The sequence below is a fragment of the Mytilus californianus genome, unplaced genomic scaffold (assembly GCF_021869535.1).
Source record: "Mytilus californianus isolate M0D057914Y unplaced genomic scaffold, xbMytCali1.0.p SCAF_7, whole genome shotgun sequence".
Lineage (NCBI taxonomy): Eukaryota > Metazoa > Mollusca > Bivalvia > Mytilida > Mytilidae > Mytilus > Mytilus californianus.
Genome location: NW_026262723.1, coordinates 74360112 through 74383961, shown reverse-complemented (window position 1 = coordinate 74383961; position 23850 = coordinate 74360112). Strand labels below are relative to the sequence as shown.

Genomic DNA, 23850 nt, shown 5'->3' with positions numbered 1-23850 from the left:
TTCAAGTTAATATTATATTTTAAAACAACATAAAAATATAAAAGTGTGAAACAAATGTTTTTAATAAATGCTGAAAATAAAATGTGTTTGTGATTAGTCATGTTTTTGTTCTGGGTAAAAAAAAGATCAACTTTGGAAATTGGATCCCTTAAAGGTGCATGCACATGTCCAGGAACTATGATTTTTCATATTCCTTATGACCAAGAAAAGCAGATGATTTTAAGATCTGATTTATAAAAAATCTCGTTTATTTAGTTAACCAATATAAAAATAAGAAGATGTGGTATGATTGGCAATGAGACAACTCTCTGCGATAGACCAAATAACGTACAGGTTAGCAACTATATGTTACATCATGGCCTATAAAAGGCCCCGAAATGACAATTCAAACGAGAAAACAAACGGCATGATATATGTAAAAAAAAAATAATAAAAGAAAAACAAATACCGGTATGATAAACATCATCAAATGACAACCAATGAATAATACAGGTCCTGACTTGGGACGGGTACTTACAGAATGGTACATTCAGATCGGTACAAAGCTCAAAAACAACTAACAAAAGCACAAAAGACACAAAGTACAGATCTTGCGATTGTCAACTGTGTTAATTACTTTATTTTTGAATTTTCGAAAACGTGCTTATCATCATCTTTATTTTTGAACCACTTAGAACGATATTTGAAAAAAATACTAAAAAAAAAATATTCAGACAAGCTTAAACCTACCGGTTGATAGTAGACAGGGACGATATTTTGGTCACTTAAGGCTGAATCATATTATCCACAATACCGGTAAAATATGATAGATAAATGGTGAATTTGAACAGTTACATTTGATTACCGAACTAACATTGACGTAAATCAAATTATTTGTTCGTATGCTTAATAAAGCACGTGTCTAAAATTGTTCACTAATTCTATAAAACCAAATAGTGTGTCAATGATACAACATTAAAAAGTTTAAAATAAAATGGTAAATTTGAATTGATTATAGATATGGCTTATACACCTCATAATAGTCATCTTGTTTCCGAGGATCTGTCATATTCGCCACTTCGAGGCTAATGTTACTAGGTGTTATGCGATCGGTGTGCTTGTCATCATTACCGTTAAAGGCAGACATTGCAGAAAAGTCAGCGGATGCTTTGGATTTATTATCAAATGTATCCTTCCCATTGTGTCCAGTAGGCTTCTTTATCTTAAACATTGCCCATGGCTGCTCATTTGTTTTGAAAGTGACATGACGAATGGATTTGTCTTTCCTAGGTGTAGGTATTTGTGCTTCGTCCTTTAAAAGAAAAAAAATGAAATATGCAAAAATACATAAATCGCTTCTTGGTAGAATTGAAAACATCATTATGGATTTAGTATCATATGTCTTTATACATTTGATATTATATGTGTTGCTTTAATATTGGTATTTTTTTTAGATTCGTTTACTTTACTTGTTGCTACTGATACAAAGAAAGCGCCAACAGGATTACTCACTGGTATGGTTCTATTTTCCATGAAATTATGATTTATAATAATATTTTTTTTTCATTTCAAAAATTTAGTCTGTATTTGAAGAGTAATATAATTATATGAATTCAATTTTAATTGTGAACAAAGAAAAAAAAGTTAACAACATTTCGGTCTTCAGGTCTTTTCAAGCGTATTTTCATAAAAGATGATTCAATGTTTAATAGACAAACAAAAAGTAAATGAATAAACTTACGTGATGGTCTTGTATCATTTCCGTGAATGTTTCTCTTACGAGATGCATAACATTTGTTGTGTTCACTGCTGGCTTCCTTTTGGATTGCATGTAGGTTTCTTTAAATGAAATATAGATAAATGACCAATGACTCAGAAGTGGTGTGAGAAAAAATATAAATGTGTTAAAGTGTATTAAGATATTCCAAACTCGATTCAAAATGAATACCTCTTGAAAATAATACCCAACAAAAATAAGCTGCAAAGTATTCTTTGCTTTTTATGTGTTTTTTGCTGTGCATATACTAATTTTGTGTCATGGATGGATATCCCATATTCTTTGTTTTTCTATAGAATGGTTAATGCTACATTTGTGTATTTATACATCTCCGTGATATAAACCCTACATGTATAGCTTGAATAAATTCAAACAATCGTAAGTTTACATCCTGCCTTTACTTCTCAAAAAACGGGAATATATACATTTGTTTTTAATTTACAGACACTAATTAAAGCGAATGACAAATGCATATATTACTCACCTTTGACTTTCCTTTTCTTTCTTCCAATATGTATACCGAACATCTGTAGTACATCATTTAATGTGCCTTTTATTATATTAGAGATTCCTATTGTTTGTGCATTATAATCTGGATGAGCCCTTGCTTTTTCAATCGCTTGGTTGAGAATCGCCAGGAAAATTGTCATCATCGTGAAGAGCATAAAGAAAACATATATAAAGAAATAACACTCTGCGAAGTTCGGAGATGCTCTTATCAGCTTATCTAAACTGTTCCTACCAATCAAAGTGTTTGTAAGACTTCCAAAAGAGACAAATAAATTGCGCCATTCGAAAACATTTGGTCCAAATAAAAGATATCCAAGTACTGTAAATCCAGAAAAGGCAAAAAAGAAAAGGACGAAAAATTTAAATATTTCATTTCCTCCAATCCTTAAAACTGTAGCAATTTCTGTTAGACGTTGGTTATATCCAAGAGCTCTCAGTAGACGTATGGTGCATGCAAAACAAAGAATACCAAGAATACAGTTGAACATATATTCCCAGATAATTATATGTTGAAAGTTTACAAATTTGCTTTTGTCGTTATAGTATATACTGAGAGCACGTTTTGTATTAATAAATTTTAAAATCCACACAACTATAGCAACGTAAGTGAATACACAAAGGATAATATCAACTATGTTCCACAAGTTTTTGATTGCTTTCAAATTCTCTTTCTTAATTGTTTTAATAAGTTTGATGGTGATTACTATAATTATCAACACTAAGATAATATAACAGATAATTGAAAATAAGCCTGTTGAGTCTGTTAAAACTGTTGGTCGAAAGCATTGGGTATCAAACCAGGTAAATGCTCCTCCAGTTTCTGGAAATTCAGCCATAAATATAGAATATGCAAGCATGTTAATATTTGCATTATACAAAGTGAATTCAACAAGAACAGCTCTAGTAAGTCTATCAATCCATCGGTTGATCACCGATTCTCCGATTATTTTTTCTGTTATCAGTTTGTCGTTTTCAAGTTTGTTGATAAAACCTCCACCGCCATAGGAATTATATGTTCCGAACAAGTCTGTACCCCATATTTCTTTTGCTGATACGTAATGCCAAGCCTCAGAACTCCATACTTTTGAACAGTCATCACAAAATGTATTTTTATTTTCACTGTCTGAATCATATTTTCTTGCACAGAAGTGTCCGTGCAAAACCGAAGGCCCAAAGCAACTTTCTGTTTCAAAGAAAAAATGAAAAAAAGAAGTCAATTGAACATATATGTTATATTTAAGTAAAATGGAAACTTGTTAAAGGTTTACATTAAGTGCTTTTTACTGGAGTCAATATATATTTCACGTTTCTCTCTGTACTTTTTTTTATGTCCAACTGACTGATAAAGCTCGGATGAATGAGTACTTAGAAAGCTATTTTAAACCCGCTATGGATTATTGGGCATAACCGGAATCAATAAAAAAACTTTTCAAAGATACCAGAAATACAACATTCTCGTATTTAGTCTGTATATTTAAAGACTCATTATTGGCGCTTGAATTACAACAGTGCTTCCAATGGTCAAATAAATTATGATATTGAAACCAAAAGTGGTGTCAAATCTGGCTTTGGAAATACATTCCTGGGCGTAAAAACACCAAGTGTTTTATTAACAGTAAATGCCTCATCAATAATATTTCATTTCTGCAGAAGATCCCTGACTTCTTGGCTTGTGATACCATCGTGGACATATCATATACCACCACCTCGTCATTGGTCGTCATAATTAATATCTTAGTGTTTTCTGTTTTATTTAAATAACTTTAATTTGTTGACTGATCTTTTGTGGTCTCCGATTTAGATCTTGGGATCTCGATATCAGGTACAAACACTTATCTACGCCGTGAACTGTTTTTTTCTTCTTTCTCTCTAGTTTTACATGGTTGTTGTCACAAATAGTCACTAAACGTAAGAAAAACAACGATCCGAGACTTCCATTTTGTGGAATTTGCATTTAAAGAAATCAGTACCACGTTGAAAAGGAAATATTTATTTTACCTTTCTTTACCCGAAGTTGCCTCATTCGTATTAACCCTACTCGTAAATTTGTCAAATCTCCAATGAAGAATTTGTCAAGAACACTGATGCTTCCTCCGTTGTATGATGACGTTGGAAAATACACCGGTAATAATGTGTCATTTATCCATGTGATAAAAGACTCCTTCGAACTGACCTAAAATAGTAAATAAAGAAACGAAATGCAGCAATAGTTCTTGATTTCTTTGATGTCATACCAGTAAATGCCCTCTAGATAATGTATATTCTTGAATGTGAAATAAGTCTTAATTTTATTATGAAGCAATATTCAGAACGGACACCTTGCTAAACCTTAAATTTTAATCGTCAGTTCTACTATACTATTCAATATTACTAGATTTCTTGCTTGTCTGTTTCTCATTTTTCTATCTTTATTTTATCGGTTTTTAATATTTTGTAAAATTGTAATTACATGTAGTTTATAACATATATATTTTTTTTATTTACTATGTCTGTCAATGTTACCCTGTCGAGTTTTTTGCGGTCAACTTATGGATGACACTATGATATCTGCACGCTATAGTACACATTTGAGGGGTATCCATTTTGTAGTTGCAAACTCCTCCTTAACTCCTATTACATATTATTGAAGCCTTCTTACAATTTTGCCATATAATGATACTATTTGGTTTTTTAATATAAAGCATTCATGGTGTTTCCCTTACCAAATCATGGACTTTGACATTGCTTTTTAGGAGTACCCATTTTGTATCCGCAACTCTCCCTAAGACCCTTTTCACAATTTATTGAAACTTTCTCACAATTTTGACCAAATAATGCTGTTGTTTATCTCCTATTTTTATTATCATTAATCTAAATCATTTTTACGGATTTCTCTCCGTTCGTGCCTATATTTCCCACTAATGTATCCACAACTGCTCAGAATTATTTGAAACATTCACAGAATCTTAATCAACTTATGTACTTTTGTGCCTCAAATTTCATTTCTTTATCTTAATGATTTGTTTGGATAAACTGCTGGATGACACGGACCTATTCATATCTGCTGCACACAATAGTACACATTTGAAGGGTGACCATTTAGTATTCAATGCTTCTAAACCTCTTATCACAATTTTTTCAAACTTTCTCACAATCTTAACCATATAGTGCGATTGTGCAACTCCGTTTTTTCATCAAAATCAGTTTCCTTCTGCATATCATTTGCACACTGAAGTACAATTTGGTGTCCCTTATTGTCGTCAAAGGCCTATTCAGGTTTTGATGAAGTTTTCTGAATAATCCCGCCGCATTCTATATTTGCTATATTTGCTAGTCCCGTGTCAGGAGCCTATAGTTCATCGCACTTTAATGTATATTTATGAACGAGATAAACAAAGCAAAAAGACAAGTTAGGCAATACAATGCGAACAGAATTAAAAATAAAGCTTTCAGCAATACGAACTCCCATTAAAACTATAAAGCAGATGCAAAACAAAAGGAATACACATAGACCTAAATCAAAAACCTCGATAAAACAATGTGTGTGTCCTTTTTATTTTATTCATGAAGAATAGCACGAAATGCAATACAGGCATCTTTTCCCTCTTTCTTTTTGCATTTGAGAAGAATTGGAATATGAATTTACTTTTATTTAATTTCTTAAGTATCAATTGATTTAGATTGAGTTCCCTTTTGCCATTTATCATTAAAATGCTCAATTCCTTAAAACAGCAGTTTTCTCAATAAATAATCTTGTGATTATTAGCTTATTTTGAAAATTGTCTCAGACAATTACCCATAACTACACTTACCTTTGCAAAACCAGACTGATATTTGCTTGATTGATACAGCTGGTTTTCAATATTTGCTTTAAGAAGATAGGCCCTTTGATCCCTGCTCAAATAGCTGATAGTGTACATCAAAGCAGCAAAAACAATTTGTAGTACCAGATTTATGAAAGCCCGTTTTGCCTTCTTTTCTTTTTGAAGTTGCAGTCGTTTCTTTTTAAGAGCATCAGTAGCCACTGTTTTTCCAGCGGAAATTACTGCCATCTGCAGCTCTGAAAATTTTCACACATTATCATGAATTACGCAAATTGAATCTGTTGATGGAGTGCGTTTGGATCTGTGGTTGTTTTCCTATGGTATAGATTTGGAACATTTGAAATTTATCAGTAACCAATATCGTAGAGTGCTTGTTTTTGCACTAAACTAGTACTGCCTTTGGCAGAGTAGTGATTGTTATATCTGGTGGAAATGAGCTATTATCAGTTTGAGTTCGGTTTTTAATTGCTAGTAACTAGCTTTCAGTTACTGCGAATACTCTTAAACGTTTACACTGTGTCTTTATCTGCTCGTATTTTCTTATGTACCTAGTACCAATTTATGAATCACCATTTCTTAACTGATTGTTACTGTTTGATATAATACTGTTCTATTACAGCACTGTGTCAAGTGAAAGGAGGGTTGAGCGCTCACAAACATGTTCAGCCCTCCACATTCCTAATATTTCTGTCCCAAACCTAAATAATATACATGTAGTCCATAAAAAAGAAGAAGATTTATTGTGATTGCCAATAAGACAAATGTCCAACAGAGACGAAGTGAAGACAATGTTAACAACTATAGGCCACAGTAAGACCTTCAACAATGAGCAAAAGATTTACCATACCCCAGACATCACAATATGTAAAACAATTCAAAAGTGAGAACCAAAAGCCTGACTTATGCTAAAAACAAATAAATGATTAACAAATATGGCAGACAGCAACCAATGACAACAACTGAATTATGGGCTCCTGAAATCATTCCCTCAGTTTTTGTCAAACTTTGATTTGTATCTTCTTAATGGGATAATGAGATTCGAACATGAGAAAAGTACTGTTGCCTTTAATTTGGGACTAAAAGTTGCTTTCTGCCTTAACTTCGACTGAAATCGACACTTCTAAAGTTTTACGGTCATCATCACGAGTTGCTTGACCCATACGATGTATCTGTGTTTTATCTCACTAGAGAAATGCTTTGGCAGTCTTAGATATTTATATACAAGAATTGTCGTATAATTTTTAAATTTGCAGATTGTCTTATTCACGATTGTGACAATTTGACTGAGTGTAAACGCGCATGGTGAGTGACCATGCATTGGTAATAACAGTCGACGTTTATCGTTAATGAGTTTTTATCATGAAAATGCAACCGGACTCTCTCCTTTTGGAGTTCGTGCAGTTTTTAGATTTTACCTTGATTCGTATCTTCGTATCTACTTGATTTATGAGATTTGAACATCGCTAAAAACCACTGTTGCCTCTTATTTACTATTTCTTTTTGCTTATTGGTGAAGGCCATATGTGGTCATTTTTATGATATGTTCCTAATTGGCAATCATATAAAATAGCCTTAATTTTAAAAATAAGAAGATGTGGTATAATTGCCAATGATACAAGACTCCACCAGAGACGACATGACATAGAAGTTAACAGCTATAGGCCACCGTGCGGTCTTCAACAATGAGCAAAAGCCATACCGCATAGTCAGCTACAAAAGACCCCGAAATGACAAATGTAAAACAATTCAAACATGAAAACTAACGGCCTGATTTATGTACAAAATAATGAACGAAAAAAAAAAATGATATACAGCAACAAACGACAACTAATGAACCACAGGCTACTGACTTGGAACAGGCACATACAGAATGTGTATGAAAGCTTAAGGCCCCGAAATGACAAATGTAAAACAATTCAAACGAGAAAACTAACGGCCTTATTTTGATATTTAGTCTATTTCATTATTTTGAAGTAAGCTTTTTTTCAGGACTTTTTTCTATTATTATCTGTGAGATTTTGACAGATTTCAAATTCACTAATTTATCTTTTCTCTGGCCATAATTACTGTACATATTTCTATCCATTTTGGGGTTGCAGAACAAACCGCAAACAAGTATTAACAAACATACCGAACGACAAGGTAAATAACTAGAGGCTCTAAAGAGCCTGTGTCGCTCACCTAGGTCTATGTGCATATTCAACAAAGGACACTCTCCAACATTGTAGACGAGAATAGAATTCATAACAAAAATCTCTTTTTTGTTGATCTTGTATTGCTGAATGTTTTTTTCTATTTTGTTTCTCTCTATCTACTTTAGTTTTGCTCAAAACACAAAAGAGGATTAAAAAATCCTCATTTAAGGTCAGTCACTCCTATAAAGAGTAACAGTCTACTAACTATATCGGCAAAATTTGACTTGTTTGTAGATCTTGCCTTGCTGATCATTTTTGTTTTGAAAGCTTCTATTTGTATATTATAATTTTTATCATAGAGGCAAAACGCAAAATAATTGGTAAAATCGTCAAAAAAGGGCAATAACTCCAATCAGGAGTCGTCGGACGATATCCTCCATATAATCTTAATTGTAGATCTTGTCTTCATGATCATTTTCGCTAATTTAAGTTTCTATCTATCTATTATGATTTTTAAGATATAAGGCAAAAACTCAAACTAGAGGCTCTCAAGAGCCTGTGTCGCTCACCTGACTCTACTTTGGGTTTGGAAATCATGTACAAACAGATAAAAATCACAACAGATACCCAAATAATGATTGAGGCCAAATTTGGTTTAATATTGGCACCGTGATTTAATAAAAAAATCCTAGTCGCCATTTTGAACAGTAAATCGGCAAAAAAAGTAGCAACACTTCATCAGCACCTCATTAGGAACATTTATGTCATGTTTGGTTTCATTCCATTCAGTGGTTCTCTAAAAGAAGACATTTGTATGTATTTCCCTTAGAGTCCTATGTTAAACTAAGTCCCCTGCTGGCGGCCATCTTGGATGATGGAGCAGCTTCAAAGTAACAACACTTGGTCAGCACCTCATAAGGAACATTCATGCCATGGTTGGTTCCATTCCATTCAGTGGTTCTCTATAAGAAGACATTTAAATGTATTGTCAATAGGGTGCTATGTTAAACGAAGTCCCCCGCTGACGGCCATCTTGGATAATGGATCGGCGTCAAAGTAACAACACTTTGTCAGCATCTCATAACGAACATTCATGCCATGTTTGGTTCCATTTCAATCAGTGGTTGTCTAAAAGAAGACATTTGTATGTATTAGGGTCCTATGTGACACTAAGTTCTTCGCTGGCCGCCATCTTGGATAATGGATCGTCTTCAAGGTATTACACCACTAATTCGGGCCCGGCCAGAAAGCAGATACTAGAAAGTAGTACATATTAAACACAAAATAGTTCCTACGCATGGGTGTAACTTTCAAAATATGTAGAATATATAGATAATTTTGGTATCAAATGAAAGCTGAATCACTGGTGATCATTGTAGAACACTTTTTGACTTTAAATTTTGAAAAATAAAAATATTGCATGAAATTTTAATAAAGAGGGTACATTTTGCCTGTTTGTCACATCTGAAGCACCTGTTTTGGTATATCTGAAGTTCCGGGAACCAGTTTTTTCTTATATGCCATTAAAGGTATGTTTATTTTTTCAGTACAAGGCACCATAAAGTGTTGCTTTGACATGCAATGATTGTCACTTTATTTGAACTTGAAACAAAAGAGCTGTGCCTGCTTGAAATTGGGGAACTTAACATAGAAAGCAATGGGGCCATGAATGAGTGGTGTACTTCCTATTACAGAGAATCATCAGAAATTTATTTTTTATAAGTTGTACCTATTCCAATGAAAATTGGTCATATTTGATGTCAGTAATCATGTTCAATCAACTTTTTGGGATGAACAATTCTGTTTATGGGAAATTTCAGCTCTTAAATTGACACAATAAGGTACTTTAGCCTTTTATGGTCATACAACATGCATGCAGTTAAGATTTGACTCCAAATTCTTATTTTTGCATTATTTGGGATTGAAATCAATAAAACATGTATATTATGACTTGTTTATGGTAAAAAAAAATAGCTCTTGGTCAAATAATCCTATGATTTTTCAAGTTTTATTGGTTTTCTTATGATAGCCTTTTACAATCTAGGCAATTGGTATATACTCATATAAGAACAAAAATCTCACTGTACATGCAATTTTGAACCAGTTTAGCAAGTTATCCAGCTGAGGGATGAATAAATTGCTCTTAATAATCTATGTTGTACCACAGAAGGATGGTTTATACCAAAAATGTCCCTTTTCCAATTTGAAGAAAAAAGGGGGGACAATATTCTTAATTATGTCTTAGGTCTGGACTAATATATTTTTATTAAATGAACAACCTCTGATAAAAATATGACTATTGGTAAGCACATTGCTTTCCTAGTAGAAATTAACAATTAGAACCATGATATTGAGAATAAAAAAATCATATTGGCCATTGGTAATATCCATATGCAGTTTTCTTTGCATAACCCATATGTTACTAGTAGTCCAATTTGAGCTTAAAATCAATAAAATAGTGTTTGGACTAAAGCTTTATATGTTTTTTATTGCTTGAAATAGATCATAGAATGAAATAAAGTAATGCTGAAGTCAATACAGCAAGTTTGGTTCTGTTATAGGTGTGTAACACCACTAATTCGGGCCCTGCAAGAAAGCACATACCAGAAAGTAGTACATATTTAACTCAAAAAAGTTCCTACGCATGGGTATAACTTTCAAAATATGTAAATATATAGGTAATTTTGGTATCAAATGAAAGCTGAAAAACTGGTGATCATTGTTGAACACTTTTTGACTTATAATTTTGAAAAATAAAAATATTGCATGAAATTTAAAAAAGAGGGTACATTTTGCCTGTTTGTCACATATGAAGTACCTGTTTTGGTATATCTGAAGTTCCGGGAACCAGTTCTTTTTTATATGCCATTAAAGGTATGTTGTTTTTTTCAGTACAAGGCACCATAAAGTGTTGCTTTGACATGCAATGATTGTCACTTTATTTGAACTTGAAACAAAAGAGCTGTGCCTGCTTGAAATTGGGGAATTTAACATAGAAAGCAATGGGGCCATGAATTAGGTGTGTACTTCCTCAAAGTAACAACACTTGGTCAGCACCTCATAACGACAATTCATGCCATGTTTGGTTCCATTTCAATCATTGGTTCTCTAAAAGAAGACATTTGTATGTATTTCCCATAGAGTCCTATGTTAAATTAAGTTCCCCGCTGGCGGCCATCTTGGATGATGGATCGGCTTCAAAGTAACAACACTTGGTTCAACACCTCATAAGGAACATTCATGCCATGTTTGGTTGCATTCCAATCAGTGGTTCTCTAAAAGAAGACATTTGTATGTATTTCCCTTAGGGTCCTATTTTAAACTAAGTCCCCCGCTGGCGGCCATCTTCGATGATGGATCGGCTTCAAAGTAACAACACTTGGTCAGCACCTCATAAGGAACATTCATGCCATGTTTGGTTTCATTCCATTTAGTGGTTCTCTAAAAGAAGACATTTGTATGTATTTCCCATAGGGTCCTATGTTAAACTAAGTTCACCGCTGGTGGCCATCTTGGATGATAGATCGGCTTCAAAGTAACAAAACTTGGTCAACACCTCATAAGAAACATTCATGCCATGTTTAGTCTCATTCCATTCAGTGTTTCTCTAAAAGAAGACATTTGTATGTATTTCCCTTAGGGTCCTATGTTAAACTAATTCCCCTACTGGCGGCCATCTTGGATGATGGATCGGCTTCAAAGTAACAACACTTGGTCAACACCTCATAAGGAACATACATGCCATGTTTAGTTCTATTCCATTCAGTGGTTCTCTAAAAGAAGACATGTGTATATCTTTCGAATAGGATCCTATGTTAAACTAAGTCCCCCGCCGGCGGCCATCTTGGATGATGGATCGGCTTCAAAGTAACAAAACTTGGTCAGCACCTCATAAGAAACATTCATGCCATGTTAAGTTTCATTCCATTTAGTGGTTCTCTAAAAGAAGACATTAGTATGTATTTCCATAGGGTCCTATGTTAAGCTAAGTCCCCCGCTGACGGCCCTCTTGGATGATAGATCGGCTTCAAAGTAACAACACTTGGTCAGCACCTCATTAGGAACACTCATATCATGTTTGGTTCCATTCCATTCAGTGGTTCTTTAAAAAACGGTACAATTTGTCATTTTAGGGCAATAACTCCTATAAGAAGTCCCCTTACAGTTTTGACGTAAATTGCCAATTGGTAGATCTCAACATTCCGAACAATTTTGCCCCTGTCAGATTTTCTCTTTTTATAACGGTTTTCAAAATAATAAACAAAACTTGCATTTTACCCCTATGTTCTATTTTTAGAAATGTCGGCCATCTTGTTAGGTAGGTAGGGACATCATTTTCAAAACTAGCAGGGGTTTATCTGGGTAATTTGGGAAAAAGGACCCTGGCCAGTTTTGGGAATTTTTTAACGCGGTTTTCAATGATATTGGGAAATACAACCAACATACCAGATGTTAGTTTTATAGTGTGTTTAGTTCATTCCAATTTTTTTTTTGTTGGTGAATTGATCTGGTTTGAGTATTTTCCCACACTTCCTGTTTATTTATGGCAGCCATTGTTTGTAAATGTTGTTTTGTCAAATTATGTTTCAACTTGGATTTACACAGTACTTATTGGCGATTTTTGGCATAAAGCGGTTGAATAAAATAAACATTTCTGTCATGATTAATAAAGATGAAAATGAATTTTGTGATCATTTGGGAATTTTGCTCCCAAAATTGGGAAATATGTAGGGTTTTTGCCGTTGGGAATGGGTCCGCATACCGGACCCTGTGGAATGCTAGAAAAATCCATGACTAGAAACCCCAATGATGATTGTGGCAAAGTTTGGTTAAATTTAGTACAGTAGTTTCAGAGGAGAAGATATTTGTAAAAGTTAACGGACGAAGACGGACGACGGACGCCAAGTGATGTGAAAAGCTCACTTGGACCTGCGGGCCAGGTGAGCTAACAAGAGGCTCTCAAGAGCCTGAATCGCTCATCTTTCATCAATGATTATTTTTGCTTTTCAATATATATTAATGAGTGGCTTAAAAATGCCATTTAAATGTTCATTGTATCCGTCATATTTTCTTCAAAAGCAAATAAATGCATTTTACCCATTTATATGTTCCTTTTGAGCCATAGTGTCTTTGTTTCTTGACGTACAAGGAAATAAAATACAAAATTTATACTACATTCATTTGAGAAGATTTTTAATTTATACTAGATTCATTTGAGAAGATTTTTAAAGTTAAAAAACATAAACAACGTGTGTAAAATTGTCCTTAAAGGGCAATAACTCCTTAAGGGGTCAATTGACAATTTTGGTCATATAAAACTTTTTTGTAGATCTTACTTTGCTGAACATTTTTGCTGTTTACAGTTTATCTTTATCTCCAATAATATTCAAGATAATAACCAAAAACTGCAAAATTTCCTTAAAATAACAAATTTAGTGGCAGCAACCCAACAATGGGTTGTTCGGTTAGTCTGAAAATTTCAGGGCTGATAGATCTTGACCTTTTAAAACATTTTATCCTATGTCAGATTTGCTCTAAATGCTTAAGTTTCTGAGATATAAGCCAAAAACTGCATTTGACCCCTATGTTCTATTTTTAGCCATGGCGGCCATGTTTGTTGATGGATCAAAAATTCGGATACAATTCATAAACTAGATTCCTAAAGGAACATTCATTTAAAGTTAAGAAGTATTAGGCACAATAGTTTCAGACGAGAAGATTTTTAAATGTTAGTAAACTTGATGAACAAATTGTGTAAAATTGTCTTTAAAGGGCAATAACTCCTTAAGCGGTCAATTGACAATTTTGGTCATATTAACTTCTTTGTAGATCTTACTTTGCTGAACATTATTGCTTTTACAGTTTATATCTACAATGTATCTATAATAATATTCAAGATAATAACAAAAAACTGCAAAATTTCCTTAAAACTACCAATTTAGTGGCAGCAACCCAACAATAGGTTGTTTGATTCGTCTGAAAATTTCAGGGCTGATAGATCTAGACCAATTGAACAAATTTTCCCCATGTCAGATTTGCTCTAAAAGCTTTAGTTTTTGAGATATAAGCCAAAAACTGCATTTGACCCCTATGTTCTATTTTTAGCCAAGGCGGCCATGTTTGTCAATGGATCAAAACTTTGGATACAATTTATAAACTAAATACCTTACGGAACATTTAGTTAAACTTTTAAGGTATTTGGCCCAGTAGTTTCAGAGGAGAAGATTTTTAAATGTTAGCAAACTTGATGAACAAATTGTGTAAAATTGCCAAGTGATGGAATAAGCTCACATGGGGCCCTTTGGGCCCCGGTGAGCTAAAAAAGGAGGGATCTCATAAAACCTGACAAAACCAAAAGCTCGACTATATCAACAAACAGAACGAATAAATAACAACTGTCATATTCATGACATGGTACAGGCATTTTCTAAAGAAAATTGTGGGTTAAAAGCAAACGATATAGCTTTTATCCTTAAAGATGGTTCAACTTTTATTTCTTTTCTTTTTATTATTAAAAGAAATTTATTATGAAAACCTAGAGCGAAAAGTACACGATACCTTGAAATTCTTTGAAATCAATATTCATTTCGTTTTTAAATTTGGATGCATGTCTGACAGACTCTAGATCGACTTCTACTTCATCTCCTTCTACTGGTCGCTTGGTTATAATTACCACCAACATTGCAAACAGGAGTACCTGAAATATTGAATATTGAATCTCAATTCATTTTTGAATAATAAATTGTTTGTGATACAGTTTACCGAAACAACCTATGTATCTACTTGTGTGAAACGACAAACGTCAACATATGAATTGTGCATAGTTGTTGATTGTTCGTCAAAAAAGCAGTGTCATGTGTGATTCGCTTCCTAATTAAAATGATTAACGATTTGCAGAGAAGCATCATATATCAATTACAATTACAAGAGCAATTTAACATTGCGAAAACAACCAATCGTGGATTGTTGTTTACACATCAATGTACAATTCACGACATTATCTATTAATATTTTAAAACAAATTGTAATAAAGATTTATAATCGAACACCAAACAAAAGATCAATTTGAAAATTACCCGCCACAAAAAGACAGTTAGCACCTGTCGTGTGTATCAGCGAACTTCCTTCTCAAGCGCATGAGTACTATTATTATTGAGTGTAGAGTCGAATAACGGTCGACGCATGCACGTTTACCCTGTTGACGCACCGGTCTCGCTTCTTTCGAAGTTTATGCTTTTCCCTCAGTTTTTTACCTTGATTTGTCTTTTCTTAATAGGAGATTTGAACATCGGATAACTACTGTCGCCTTCATTTACCCCTGTTTGCTAAGGGTCCTGAAAACTCAACTGTTAAAATTTTTATGAGAGGTGTTTTATTGTGTGTTGTTTGTCATGTTGCAATATTTCTGTTTGTCCATGGTTTTGTCTGGTTTTCTTTTGGATTTATAGCCAAAGAGACAAAACCATCTCTAAAAGTAAGGACATAAAGACAAACAGTCTACAAAAGTAAGGACACAAAGATAAACAGTCTACACAAGTAAGGACATAAAGACAAACAGTCTACAAAAGTAAGGACATAAAGATAAACAGTCTACAAAAGTAAGGACATAAAGATAAACAGTCTACAAAAGTAAGGACACAAAGACAAACAGTCTTCAAAAGTAAGGACACAAAGACAAACAGTCTTCAAAAGTAAGGACATAAAGACAAACAGTCTACAAAAGTAAGGACATAAAGACAAACAGTCTACAAAAGTAAGGACATAAAGACAAACAGTCTACAAAAGTAAGGACATAAAGACAAACAGTCTACAAAAGAAAGGACATACAGACAAACAGTCTACAAAAGTAAGGACATAGAGACAAACAGTCTACAAAAGAAGGGATACAAAGACAAACAGTCTACAAAATTAAGGACATAAAGACAAACAGTCTACAAAAGTAAGGACATACAAACAAACAGTCTACAAAAGTAAGGACACAAAGACAAACGGTCTACAAAAGTAAGGACATACAAACAAACAGTCTACAAAAGTAAGGACATAAAGACAAACAGTCTACAAAAGTAAGGACATACAAACAAAGTCTACAAAAGTAAGGACACAAAGACAAACAGTCTACAAAAGTGAGGACATACAAACAAACAGTCTACAAAAGTAAGGACATACAAACAAACAGTCTACAAAAGTAAGGACACAAAGACAAACGGTCTACAAAAGTAAGGACATACAAACAAACAGTCTACAAAAGTAAGGACATAAAGACAAACAGTCTACAAAAGTAAGGACATACAAACAAACAGTCTACAAAAGTAAGGACATACAAACAAAGTCTACAAAAGTAAGGACACAAAGACAAACAGTCTACAAAAGTGAGGACATACAAACAAACAGTCTACAAAAGTAAGGACATAAAGACAAACAGTCTACAAAAGTAAGGACATACAGACAAACAGTCTACAAAAGTAAGGACATAGAGACAAACAGTCTACAAAAGAAGGGATACAAAGACAAACAGTCTACAAAATTAAGGACATAAAGACAAACAGTCTACAAAAGTAAGGACATACAAACAAACAGTCTACAAAAGTAAGGACACAAAGACAAACGGTCTACAAAAGTAAGGACATACAAACAAACAGTCTACAAAAGTAAGGACATACAAACAAACAGTCTACAAAAGTAAGGACATACAAACAAAGTCTACAAAAGTAAGGACACAAAGACAAACAGTCTACAAAAGTGAGGACATACAAACAAACAGTCTACAAAAGTAAGGACATACAAACAAACAGTCTACAAAAGTAAGGACACAAAGACAAACGGTCTACAAAAGTAAGGACATACAAACAAACAGTCTACAAAAGTAAGGACATAAAGACAAACAGTCTACAAAAGTAAGGACATACAAACAAACAGTCTACAAAAGTAAGGACATACAAACAAAGTCTACAAAAGTAAGGACACAAAGACAAACAGTCTACAAAAGTGAGGACATACAAACAAACAGTCTACAAAAGTAAGGACATAAAGACAAACAGTCTACAAAAGTAAGGACACAAAGACAAACAGTCTACAAAAGTAAGGACATACAAACAAACAGTCTACAAAAGTAAGGACATACAAACAAACAGTCTACAAAAGTAAGGACACAAAGTCAAACAGTCTACAAAAGTAAAGACACAAAGACAAACAGTCTACAAAAGTAAGGACATAAAGACAAACAGTCTACAAAAGTAAGGACATAAAGACAAACAGTCTACAAAAGTAAGGACATACAAACAAACAGTCTACAAAAGTAAGGACACAAAGACAAACAGTCTACAAAAGTAAGGACATACAAACAAACAGTCTACAAAAGTAAGGACATAAAGACAAACAGTCTACAAAAATAAGGACATAAAGACAAACAGTCTACAAAAGTAAGGACACACAGACAAACAGTCTACAAAAGTAAGGACATACAAACAAACAGTCTACAAAAGTAAGGACATAAAGACAAACAGTCTACAAAAGTAAGGACATACAAACAAACAGTCTACAAAAGTAAGGACATACAAACAAAGTCTACAAAAGTAAGGACACAAAGACAAACAGTCTACAAAAGTGAGGACATACAAACAAACAGTCTACAAAAGTAAGGACATAAAGACAAACAGTCTACAAAAGTAAGGACACAAAGACAAACAGTCTACAAAAGTAAGGACATACAAACAAACAGTCTACAAAAGTAAGGACATACAAACAAACAGTCTACAAAAGTAAGGACACAAAGTCAAACAGTCTACAAAAGTAAAGACACAAAGACAAACAGTCTACAAAAGTAAGGACATAAAGACAAACAGTCTACAAAAGTAAGGACATAAAGACAAACAGTCTACAAAAGTAAGGACATACAAACAAACAGTCTACAAAAGTAAGGACACAAAGACAAACAGTCTACAAAAGTAAGGACATACAAACAAACAGTCTACAAAAGTAAGGACATAAAGACAAACAGTCTACAAAAATAAGGACATAAAGACAAACAGTCTACAAAAGTAAGGACACAAAGACAAACAGTCTACAAAAGTAAGGACATACAAACAAACAGTCTACAAAAGTAAGGACACAAAGACAAACAGTCTACAAAAGTAATGACATAAAGATAAGCAGTCTACAAAAGTAAGGACATAAAGATAAACAGTCTACAAAAGTAAAGACACAAAGACAAACAGTCTACAAAAGTAAGGACATAAAGACAAACAGTCTACAAAAGTAAGGACATAAAGACAAACAGTCTACAAAAGTAAGGACATAAAGACAAACAGTCTACAAAAGTAAGGACATACAAACAAACAGTCTACAAAAGTAAGGACACAAAGACAAACAGTCTACAAAAGTAAGGACATACAAACAAACAGTCTACAAAAGTAAGGACATACAGACAAACAGTCTACAAAAGTAAGGACATACAGACAAACAGTCTACAAAAGTAAGGACACAAAGACAAACAGTCTACAAAAGAAAGGACATAAAGACAAACAGTCTACAAAAGTAAGGACATACAGACAAACAGTCTACAAAAGTAAGGACATACAGACAAACAGTCTACAAAAGTAGGGACACAAAGACAAACAGTCTACAAAAGTAAGGACATAAAGACAAACAGTCTACAAAAGTAAGGACATACAAACAAACAGTCTACAAAAGTAAGGACACAAAGACAAACAGTCTACAAAAGTAAGGACATACAGACAAACAGTCTACAAAAGTAAGGACACAAAGACAAACAGTCTACAAAAGTAAGGACATACAGACAAACAGTCTACAAAGGTAAGGACATACAGACAAACAGTCTACAAAAGTGAGGACATACAAACAAACAGTCTACAAAAGTAAGGACATAAAGACAAACAGTCTACAAAAGTAAGGACACAAAGACAAACAGTCTACAAAAGTAAGGACATACAAACAAACAGTCTACAAAAGTAAGGACATACAAACAAACAGTCTACAAAAGTAAGGACACAAAGTCAAACAGTCTACAAAAGTAAAGACACAAAGACAAACAGTCTACAAAAGTAAGGACATAAAGACAAACAGTCTACAAAAGTAAGGACATAAAGACAAACAGTCTACAAAAGTAAGGACATACAAACAAACAGTCTACAAAAGTAAGGACACAAAGACAAACAGTCTACAAAAGTAAGGACATACAAACAAACAGTCTACAAAAGTAAGGACATAAAGACAAACAGTCTACAAAAGTAAGGACATAAAGACAAACAGTCTACAAAAGTAAGGACACAAAGACAAACAGTCTACAAAAGTAAGGACATACAAACAAACAGTCTACAAAAGTAAGGACACAAAGACAAACAGTCTACAAAAGTAATGACATAAAGATAAGCAGTCTACAAAAGTAAGGACATAAAGATAAACAGTCTACAAAAGTAAAGACACAAAGACAAACAGTCTACAAAAGTAAGGACATAAAGACAAACAGTCTACAAAAGTAAGGACATAAAGACAAACAGTCTACAAAAGTAAGGACATAAAGACAAACAGTCTACAAAAGTAAGGACATACAATCAAACAGTCTACAAAAGTAAGGACACAAAGACAAACAGTCTACAAAAGTAAGGACATACAAACAAACAGTCTACAAAAGTAAGGACATACAGACAAACAGTCTACAAAAGTAAGGACATACAGACAAACAGTCTACAAAAGTAAGGACACAAAGACAAACAGTCTACAAAAGAAAGGACATAAAGACAAACAGTCTACAAAAGTAAGGACATACAGACAAACAGTCTACAAAAGTAAGGACATACAGACAAACAGTCTACAAAAGTAGGGACACAAAGACAAACAGTCTACAAAAGTAAGGACATAAAGACAAACAGTCTACAAAAGTAAGGACATACAAACAAACAGTCTACAAAAGTAAGGACACAAAGACAAACAGTCTACAAAAGTAAGGACATACAGACAAACAGTCTACAAAAGTAAGGACACAAAGACAAACAGTCTACAAAAGTAAGGACATACAGACAAACAGTCTACAAAGGTAAGGACATACAGACAAACAGTCTACAAAAGTAAGGACACAAAGACAAACAGTCTACAAAAGAAAGGACATAAAGACAAACAGTCTACAAAAGTAAGGACATACAGACAAACAGTCTACAAAAGTAAGGACACAAAGACAAACAGTCTACAAAAGTAAGGACATAAAGACAAACAGTCTACAAAAGTAAGGACATACAGACAAACAGTTTACAAAAGTAAGGACACAAAGACAAACAGTCTACAAAAGTAAGGACATAAAGATAAACAGTCTACAAAAGTAAGGACATACAGACAAACAGTCTACAAAAGTAAGGACATAAAGACAAACAGTCTACAAAAGTAAGGACATACAGACAAACAGTCTACAAAAGTAAGGACATACAGACAAACAGTCTACAAAACACTACCAATAGATTACTTTGATTCTCGCCGCTAAAGATGATCAAAGTTCAATAACTCAAAAATGAATTGTCCCTTCAAAATATAGTAGTATATGATCAGGAAAATATGATGACAAAACTCTTACAAAGCATGAAAGCCAGACGGTCTCGGGGAAGTTTTGATCAGAAGTGTCATTATGGTACGAGTCATATTTCTCTTGCCAGAATTGTCAACTCAAAATGACGGTAAAGTGTGGTTATCTACACATAATAATATACACTCCTCCCCAGTATGAAAGTTTTCTGTCTGGTGGGTTTTGTGATTACAAGGTGACATTGTGTTTTAGTGAAACAAATAGTCATTGTATTCCTACAAAAATGACCGTACAGTATAATTAAGTAGGACGAATGCATTTAGACAAACATACTTTGATTATTACTGTGTTCCTGATTGATGGATAGAACGATAGACGGACGGACAAAAAATATCACTATGACCCCCGTGTCGGCGAAAATTGAACTCCAACAAAAAACTTAGATAAAAATTTCTGTTTGTAAGTCGATTTTGGTGATGCTACAAATGAGGGAAGGAGAACGAGATTGTAGTTAAATATATTCGTAGTTATCTATATTCAAAGATAGTTGACCTAACAATGATGGCAAACATAAAATTTGTCAAGAGATTACTTCAACTTTACGAGTAAGAACCCTTAGTTCAAAAGCTTTCGTGTAAGCAGTAACCATCAATCATTGTAATAAGGATATAAAACGCAATGCCTGGAAAACCGTTTTAACTTGAAGTTATAAACTGAATATGTAGGTACTGATTAGATGCTAGTTCATAGAGGTTTATGGCAAGTTCACAATACGATACTCTTCAAAAACCGGGGGTGGTCTCAGGTGCTCCAGAATGATAATCAAATACTGCTCCACATGTCGCACTCGGCGTAAGTTATGTAAGTACAAATTCGGTGATAAACACGTGTACTAGGATTCAAACTGATTTGACCAAATTTTCATAGTTTACTACCTTAAAGCAAAATGTTAATCCGACATTAAACAAAACGGACATACTGACGGACAAACGAACAGACAGATACTATCGTAGTCATGCATAAAAAGTATAAAAGTGTATTTTGCATTCATTGCAATATTGAAAACGTCAAGACATAAAACGTATTATGGTGTAGTAACAAATAGAAAAATAAACTCACAGATGTATAAAACCCTCAAAATTTCTCATATTGAATAAAGTATAACTCATTTTACTTGTATTAGCCTCCTTTTCTCTATTGTGACATCACCGAATGGGACTTGTGACCGAATAAGTACTTACAATGAATAATACGACAGCTGCCATAAGTGGAGTAGGAACTGATTACCTTTTCTGAACATTTGAGTTCTAACTTTGTTTATGGCGAGGTTCGTGTTACTTAATCTATTGTTTTATAGACAGATGTTTGTTTTTTCATCTTTTTTAATCTTGTTTTTATTCGATTAATTGTTGCTGTGGTTTGTAATTGTCTCATTGGTATCTTATTTATCATGAATGTGATTATATTTGATAATATGTACCTTTATAGGATCCACAATGAGAATAGATTCAAAAAAGGATAAGACAAAGCTGGTAAGCCATTCATTGGAAACTTCTTTTCCCCACTGCATACTATACAGTAACAAGAAAAACGCTGAACTGAGGACTGCAAGAATAACTATTGTCCAAGCAATATAAATAACCCAGTGTGGAAGCTTTTCTTTTTCCAGGATTTTAATGTCAGGTATAACTTCTTTGTCACTGGTATCCATTTCGGAAATTATACCACTTTCTTTCTTTTCTTTTCTACTTTCTGTTTCACTGTCTTTGTTCAATGGTGACGTTTCTTTGCGTGATTGCAATGATGTTTTTGATCTTGCATTTCTAAACAAATATGTGACGATGAAAATAGGAATGATCGTTACAACGGCACCAACAATAGAAACATACAGAGTTCTTAGAGACAAACGGAATGTGCCAATTTGCACGGAATCAGCAATTATCTGTTTCTCGTCCTCCGGCTGGAAAAACATAGCATTGCTTATCATTGCCAGAAACAGTAACGCCAGAATGCAGGACAATCGATGTACACGTGTAAAGTTACTCCTCTGCTGGCGTAGAATTACAGATAACCATAGATGATTCTCTGTCATATTCATTCTTGCGTGTTGTGATAATAACGTTTCAAATTCCAAGTTGTTCTTTGACAACGACGGTATTACACGGTCTATCATACCATCTCCGATATCAAGGGCCAACCAATCATCACATAGAAAGATGAAACTAGAAACAAATATATCATGGTGTTATTAAGTTTTGTTGAACCATCATTTCTAATATTATAAGATTACATTGTATTTGAATTCATTTTTATTATTACTACATTCAGTTATCAAAAAAAATCTTTTCTATTTAAAGAAATATTAAAGATGTAGTCAGGTCAGGTTTAGGATTTTTTTGTTAGATGTTCGGACTCCTTGGGTTTTTTGCTACGATACAGGGTAAAATATCTTTCCCCATATCACCCATGTTCCTTTTCATAGAAGACTTCAATGGCTCATAAAAAGGTCATTTCCAAAATTTAAGCTGATTCTAGATTTTTTTTTAACGATTTGAGACCCAAATAATGCCAATGCTAAATATAAGGTAAAAGTCCGAGTCAGCCTTTTCCCGTCATTTTTAAAAATTCGAATATCTCAAAAAGGAGTTCCATAACCTATAAATATTTTTAGCTTATTTTGTTCCTTAAATAATGCTCTTTTGGCTTGTAGTGTCAATTTGAAATTCTAGATATTTTTTTAAATTTCACCCAACTACATCCTTAAGACATTCAATTAAGCAAGCATTATCTGTTAAGTACGAAGATGTTAATAGGCATCATTATAACATAAAACTTCAAGAATACATGAATTTCTCATATTATTAACATTTGACGAAATATTTATTACAAATTCGATGAGTTATAAATGCTATACAGCAGAATACCTGTTTTCTTTTTGTAGGTCGTGAATGACAATTTTATGCAGGTACCAACTAGAGTCATTGCCTTCGCCCGTATTATCATGCCAAATCCTTAGATAACAAAGATCTCCAAGGAACTGGTTTGTACTCATGATATAGGAACATACACTTCCCTTAGGGAAACCCTGTGAATGGAAACACCTATATGTGAAGCAAC

At 33.6% G+C, this 23850-nt stretch overlaps 1 protein-coding gene across 1 annotated transcript; it reads right to left on the bottom strand.

Annotated features, from left to right (window-relative positions):
* LOC127707690 (polycystic kidney disease protein 1-like 2) lies at positions 1 to 23817 on the bottom strand. The gene is made up of 8 exons (XM_052212354.1): positions 23658 to 23817; positions 22214 to 22955; positions 14763 to 14901; positions 6058 to 6305; positions 4265 to 4439; positions 2241 to 3449; positions 1721 to 1818; positions 1 to 1291 (listed from the first exon to the last, which is right to left on the bottom strand). Exons 1-8 carry the CDS (start codon positions 23783 to 23785, stop codon positions 992 to 994), a joined length of 3039 nt encoding a protein of 1012 aa, XP_052068314.1. The 5' UTR covers positions 23786 to 23817; the 3' UTR covers positions 1 to 991.
* Positions 23818 to 23850: the final 33 nt, after the last annotated feature.